The sequence below is a fragment of the Hylaeus anthracinus genome, unplaced genomic scaffold (assembly GCF_026225885.1).
Source record: "Hylaeus anthracinus isolate JK02 unplaced genomic scaffold, UHH_iyHylAnth1.0_haploid 0, whole genome shotgun sequence".
In the NCBI taxonomy this organism is placed as follows: domain Eukaryota; kingdom Metazoa; phylum Arthropoda; class Insecta; order Hymenoptera; family Colletidae; genus Hylaeus; species Hylaeus anthracinus.
Genome location: NW_026533254.1, coordinates 9025956 through 9033340, shown reverse-complemented (window position 1 = coordinate 9033340; position 7385 = coordinate 9025956). Strand labels below are relative to the sequence as shown.

Below are 7385 nucleotides of genomic sequence, written 5' to 3'. Positions count from 1 at the left end.
TCAAAGCACAATCTGTGACTCTATGGATACCCTTCCAATGAAGAACCGAATCTCTTTCCACAAATCGTATTTTTCTTCCTACGAAAACCTTCTCGAACTCGTGTTACTAACAAAACGGACCACGCCAGTCCCACGTCCAGAGGACGCGGTCGTGGAAACTTCCTAGGTGAAAGATAAAAGGGAACAACGGAAGAGAAGATTTCTCGCCCGAGGCCGGTCCCCGTTGTAGACAGGTCGCAGGTCGCGATGGGCGGTGTGCTGGCTGTCCAACACGTTGAAACACCTATACGCGTCCGTCGGGGCAAATACTTTCGTCGGTCAGGCAGGCCCGGACGTGCCCGCGACGACCGACGACGAAGCATCGGTGACGACACTCATGCAAGGCAAATAGGAAGAAAAAAGAGTCGAGGTGGGGCGACCACGCTGCCGGACGGTAGAGGAGGGGCCCGCCAAATATAAGCTAAAGAGATTGTACGATGGACCACACGAAATTTCACTACGGACGGGACTGGTTTCGGAAAAGGGCGACCATCATCTTACCGAGCACGTTCACGTTTCTTTCGCATCTACCGCGGACACGGAGTCACAAGTTCTGTTCTAACAGCGTCTGTCTGGTGAAATCGTCATGAAGTTGTACGCGTTTGTGCTACTGTCCGCCATGGCCCTGGCTCGCGGACAGACCATGGACAATTGCCTGGAGAAGGACAGCATATCCTGCGTGCAGAAGAACCTGTACAGGAGGGCCAAGGAGTTCTTCGACAAGGACAGCTTCGAGATCTTCAGTGGTGTTAGCCTGGTGAAGAGCGCGGACGCTCAGACGAGGGGATCCAGGACTGGCAAGGAATTGATCTACGACCAGGAGATCGACGCGGCTAACAGTGTCTCGGACAGGCAGGACGCCCTTGTGAATTTCGTGAGCGAGGGTGCCGGCGAGTTCCTCACTGGACGCAGTCTCAGGGTAAATGGAGCTGTTAAGCGCGATAGAGAGCAATTTTTGACGGGTTGTAGTATATCCTTGCGTCATTTTGAGTTTTGAAATTTGATTGATACTTGGATGTCGAAGAATTATATCGGTCCCTTTATGGCGGTAGAATTGGTTACTTTGTATTTTTTTTTTTTATAAAATTTCTGTAATGTCTTGCACGATTCTTTAATGGAGTCTTTTCCTTCGCTATATTAGAAATCAATAAGGTCAAGATGACCCATGTGCTTGGAGTGAAATTCTCGATTAATATTTTTACGTTCAACCAATGATTCTAATTACTATATCATTATTCCTTCACAGATTAACTTCACTCCTATCATCGAAAAGATAGGAACCACTGCACGTGCCTTTAGTGACTCCGCGCCTGAAGAGGTCCGAGAGGCTGTAGACTTAGTCGTCGAAGGTAAACCTTGAATCATGTTTTGTACCATTCTGTGAACAATGTTCTAGGTAGATTAGGTTGTCCAGAAAGTTCGCGCTAATTTTTAATACAAATTCAAAGGCACATTTCAATTTTATCAAAATTTTAAATCATATTGTTTCACAACCTTTCCACCTTTTAAGGGGTGCACACATGTTATTTGTTTTCAGACATGTACCACCTACTAAAAATCGGCATCAACTTTCCGGTCAACCCAATAGATAACCTAATAGATAACCTAATAGCAGAACTCCTATGGCATTTTTTTTCACTTTTTTGTTATCATAATCCATTTATGTATCTACGCCATAAACTTAAAAATAGAAAATAGCCGCCCCTCTCTTGGTGGTAATAACTAGTACCAGTGACCTATAAAAAGTTAATCCATTTAAATGGTTTCACACGAGATCGATAGAGGCTATTGCAGATAATTCTAAAGTAGTCTGTTTGACTCTATGATCCACCTATCTGAATTACTCGCACCACACACCTTGATGTCAATTAGGGTCCATCGTGAAATTTAATTTCGAATTCATAAACAACCAAACCGAAAGACTGAACATTCACAGAAATGACGAACTCTAACCCCACTCGACGATATTTCCAGGTCGAGGCAAGAAGAAGCAGCTGAAGCAGCTCCTGCCCCTCTTGCTCGCGGCGAAAGCGAAAATTGGAGCCCTGGCCACCTTGGCATACTTCGTCACAGGCTTCATCGCCAAAAAGGCCATCTTCGTATCCCTTATTTCACTGGCCATCTCCGCTTTCATTGGCTTGAAGGCTCTCTGGGCTAAGGGAGGCCACCACGACGTCACCCCTTACCACGGGTGGAGCAGCGGCCCAGCTTCCGGGGGATGGTCAGCCCCAGTTTCATCGGGTGGTTGGTCTTCGGGTGGATCGTCATGGGACGACGGTCACGGATACGCACAGAGCCAAGCCTACTCTGGCTACCATCACTAATTCCCTACGAAATTGACTCTTCCTTCGTTTCATCCTTCCCTTTTCACCCTTTCCCTGCCCTTCCACTTGTCTCTTCCATCTCTCGTCGATCCACAGGACACGGGCAAAATTATCTAGGTAAAAGTTTTGAGTGGGGAAAAAACTATTTAAAAATTTTAATATATAAAATATTTTTGAATTCGAACTCTGCAATGAAACACTTCACAGCAAGCAAATGCGAATTTTTCGATCGACTGAACGCCACGTATACACTATTATACTTTGGTCGCATTCGTTATTTATTGTTCCAATGAAATTTTGCCCGTTTCTGTTTAAACATGCTTCGATAACATGTAGATCGATGGAGATATTTCCCTAGACGTTCCCGCGCCCGCAACTGGAAGGGCGTATTTATTGTTTATTTATCACTCCTTTGATAGTAAGCGGGCGATCCCGCTGCCCGATGTAAATAATACGGTAATCGCCGAGGTATGCGTGTACGAATAGTATGGAACAAGCAAACGACGTCGGAAATCAAAACATAGAGGCTAGTCAAGCGCGGCAATAGTTGCCGCGGCTTACGGCGCACGCACCATGGTACAACGTCAATCCCCGCCCTAACACCTCAATCGCAGCTGAAGACCATCTAGTCCAGTACGACTTAAACTCCTTCGAAATGCTCACTGAACCTTTGTAACACCGAGTTTCAACAGTTAAATACAACTTTTTATAAAGACGAAAGGTACTGCGCTTCATTGACCACTTCCCTGCGCTTCCTAGGATAGGTGACGCTAGGCATCGAGGACGTTTCCATCTTGAGGACAGTTCGATCCGTGTGGTGAGTATGGCAGTAATTGCCTCTGTAATGATTACTCACAATTCTAGGAGTAATTAACTATCGTAGAGTTGATTTGTAATTTGCAGCGCTGTGTTTGAGTATTCGTTGATTGTTAACCATGATTAGTGGTTATTTAACCGATTTTTCACTAATTGTGGTCATTGATTAAATTTTCGAGTCGAAGAACGATCATCAAGTATCTGATTATCTCAGGGTAAATTATGTTAAGTATAAATTTTCGATGTGATTACTTGAACGAGTTTATAGTTTTCATTCATATTTTATATATTAATTTTTCAAAGTTTGAGTTTGACATAGTTTCCGAGATGTTAACGCGTTGATCGCCACGTGAATATTTGTAAACCTTTCTGTGATGATCAAAATTTTGTTTTGGGACAATTGAGATCTGTACAATGTAACGTTTGTCGTAGTGTTTATTTTTATAACGTTATCGAAATTCATGAATATAATTCATGAATGAATCCTAACCAGGTTTATTGTCTTTAACATCTTACCTTCAAAATGATCTTATTTAGTTCCATAGTAAAATGCCCTGTCATGTGGATGACATGGCGATGGACGCGTTAAATAGTTCGGTCGATAGAAATCACAGAGATAGAGCCCGCATAATCGCCCGTTGAAGTCACCGGAGCGCTTGTTCAACCGACTAGCATTTGTGATTTCATTGCACGGAGACCAGCATCCCGATCGATCTGAAATTTTTATGGCGTTATCTAGGAGTCAGCCCCTTTGGAATGTAAAAATATCGGAACCTCATCTCAACAATTAACGGAGATGAAAATATTTAAAAATCTCGGAAATTTATAAACAGAGTATGAGGCTTACCAGGGCTATTAATCGACTCCTCAGCGTTCCAATCTTACGATATCAAATTAGTTTCTTAACTTAGATATGATTGTATCGTAAATAGCAACAAATTCAAATCTATAAATCTTTAAACAGCGAACTCAATCAGTTCTCTAGACTTTAATTAACGATTCATTCAAAAAAATCGACGAATACTTTCGTCCGAAATCCGAGCAATGAACAAAGGTGAAACGTAAGCGTTTGAGAAAGATCCTTTCGGCAATTTTTGCCCAATAAAGTGGTAGATTGGGCGTGGAACGTACGCAGTCCACGTTCCGACTGGACTGAAATCGCGAAGGAAGCAAGGCCGAAAATCCTCCCGGATCCTCGGCGAAAAGAGAAATCACGCCAACTTTCCAACCTTCCAGGAACCTCCGAAACGGTTTCTTTTTTCGCTGTTTCGCCGGCGAAATTTCAAGTGCGCGGCCTCGAAACCGGCCCACGGAGAGGATCTCTCGCGGTATCGGGCGAACGTCGAGATGGAAATGCAAACCGCGGGGAAAGTGCACCGGCAAGGTGCACATCCGGTCGAACGGGCTGACGCGCGCGTGCGCACCTTCGGAGGTCGAGACACCGTGGCTCGCGTTCGTCATTCTTAATCGGGTCGAGAGGACGGACATTCTACTAAATCTTCCGCGACCGATGTCTTTAAGTCCCAGATAGGAGGAAAATGAGCGTCTGAAAAGGAGGTTGACGCAAAATTGCCGTTTCTTTTCGTCCGCCGCGGGGAGGTTGCTGGGGGGACCGCCGCTAAAAATCGTTCGTCCCAGAAAGCTGATTAGTCCAATGGACGTTGAACGTTTTTAACTCCTGCCGCGATTTACAAGCAGATTTTTAATATCGTCGGGGTCGTGGCACGGCTTACAGTCGTTGATCAAATTATTTATTAGACGCAATTGGGGGGGAAAGGAACAGGTTTGCTCGAGGAATCGCTGGATTAGCGAGCACGAAACAGGAACGAATCGGCGATGAGTCGATAGCGTGTGTTACTCATCCGCGTCGTGACGCCTCGCGGCGATTTAATGCGTCACGCTGTTACGCTGATCAAGTGGTTTGTACCGTATAACCCATTTACATTTCGTGTCTCGCTTAATTAAGGCAGACGTAACAATAATCGCACCGTTAGATGAAATTGAACACTAAGTAATACTTTGAATAATGTTAGAAGGCTCTAGATATCAATTTTCGTTCAGATTATAATATAAAAACATAAAGAATTTCATACAAACAATATATTTCTTTCTTTTTGTATAAAAATAAACGAAAATCCGTGGCGAAAAATTTTGATCGACGCTCGCGAGGAATACAAGAGGATGACGTCAGTGATTTCTTCTCGAAAGTCGAGAGCGATCGACGGCGCAACGAAGCCGGGGTTGCAATTTGCATGAATGTTTATTAACGACGGAAGATGGTATTACTCGATAGAACGAAGGTGAAACGACTCGAGAGAGGAAGATTGCGAGTGTCACGGCTCGTTACGTCCGCCTGTACCGCGACAGGATCGCGAGGGATCCCCGGGGAAAAAAGATGGGGAATTATTTTGAAAGGAAGAGGAGACTTTCGTTAGTGGCGAAGCCACGCGGGGAGAGACACGGTGCATTAATCGAGGCGTTCAACCAGCCTGTCGTTTCTCAGCTTTTATTTCCAGAACCGAGATTTACGCGCTGAAACTCTGCACCTTTCTCTGGGCTCAAGAAGATAAAATAGTATTATTCGCAAAGAAGATTATTGGGCTGTCCAGGAAGTTCGTGGCAGAAGAAAAATTAAGAAAAATTAAGAAAAATTAGAAAAATTCAAGACACATTTTGATTTGTATTTATTGAATTATATACAGTCGGTCCCATAAGTATTCGTACTCTCTATATATATTGAAAAAATTTTTCTGATTTAAATGATAGGCTTCATGGAAAAGTATAAGGAAATCGAACAATTGCCTTTACACTGGCAACAAATGTTAAAAAATGATGGGAATTATTTTGTTGATTAGTATTTAAGATATTTTTAATAGATAAATGTTTTTCGCAAGCAAATAAAATTTTGATTACTTTTCGGCCCCCTAATATATGAATATACGACATGTATATATTTACAGTTAAAAATTTATTTGGAAACATGAATTATTCATTTAAATTAGACACATTTCTTCAATAAATTTAGAGACACAACCTTTCCACCATTTAAGGGATGCACACATGTTATTTGTTCAATTTGTACGTTTTCAGCCATTCCGATATACTCAGACCTGTACCACCTACCAAAAATAGGCATGGACTTTCCAGACAAATTAATACATCAAATTTACTGATTATCTTTTGAATTTATTTAGAAAGCAGAAGAGGGATACCTACTGTCTTAAGGATTAATATAGTGTCATATTTATCGATGCAGCAATCCTTCGAGTATTATACGCATGTATTAAAATAATTGTCGATCGCCTTGCTTACTTATATTTTCAAGTAGACGCAACGTACAACGAGAACAATACTTTTGTAAGTCGACCGAATAAAATCGAAATAAATCAGCGATGTTTCGGGTCATCGGGCGCATAAATCATCGGACAATTTCGAAAATAAGCAAGAAAAATTGGAACGAACCCATGAAAATCATCGGAGCAGAACGGAACGTGATGTAAACAGAAGAGAGGTGGGGACGGAGAAAAAGCAAGCCGCCATTGAAAATTGGCGCCGCGTTTCGTCGTCACGGATCTGCAAACGGATGAATAGGTGCTTTCTTTGGATTCACAAAAGCGGAATTTCACCGTGCTCGTAACGCGCGCCTCTATCTCGTTATTAGAGAGTCGTAAACTAAAGTCCCAGGGGGGCCGAACTAGCGCTTCTATCTGAATCTCGGTACGGTTCTCACGTCACGATTAGTGCCGGCAGTTTCTCATGCGTCACTGGGTTACTGGATTCCCCGTTGGATTTCCTAGTGCCTTATTAGCCGCATACCGGTCAGCTCGATGGTTGTTAACGTCGACGGACATCGACAGAGCCTTCCGTGCGTGGCCGCTGCGATTCGAATCGCGATACCCTGTAGAACAAGCACGGAGGAACTCCGGGAACGATTTATACTTTGCTACCATGTCCAGGGCCTGACGCGAAGCGCGCTATTGATTTGGAACGGTCGTTTAGAAATTGTTCTGATCGGTAACGGCGAGGATACACAAGAATAACGAAAATAAATATTCATCTGTTCAAAGAAATGTTCGTCTCATCTGACCTTCTTTCAGTCGCACCAGTTGTTCCCCTATCCTTGCAGAGAGAGCTAATAGGAATATTCAATGCACGCCACTGCTTCGAGAGAATGGGTTAAAATGATTCATGAAACATTTTAAAAGT

At 43.2% G+C, this 7385-nt stretch overlaps 1 protein-coding gene across 1 annotated transcript; it reads left to right on the top strand.

Annotated features, from left to right (window-relative positions):
* Positions 1 to 534: 534 nt before the first annotated feature.
* LOC128889203 (uncharacterized) lies at positions 535 to 2492 on the top strand. The gene is made up of 3 exons (XM_054146629.1): positions 535 to 958; positions 1286 to 1388; positions 2014 to 2492. Exons 1-3 carry the CDS (start codon positions 626 to 628, stop codon positions 2361 to 2363), a joined length of 786 nt encoding a protein of 261 aa, XP_054002604.1. The 5' UTR covers positions 535 to 625; the 3' UTR covers positions 2364 to 2492.
* The last annotated feature ends 4893 nt before the right edge of the window (positions 2493 to 7385 follow it).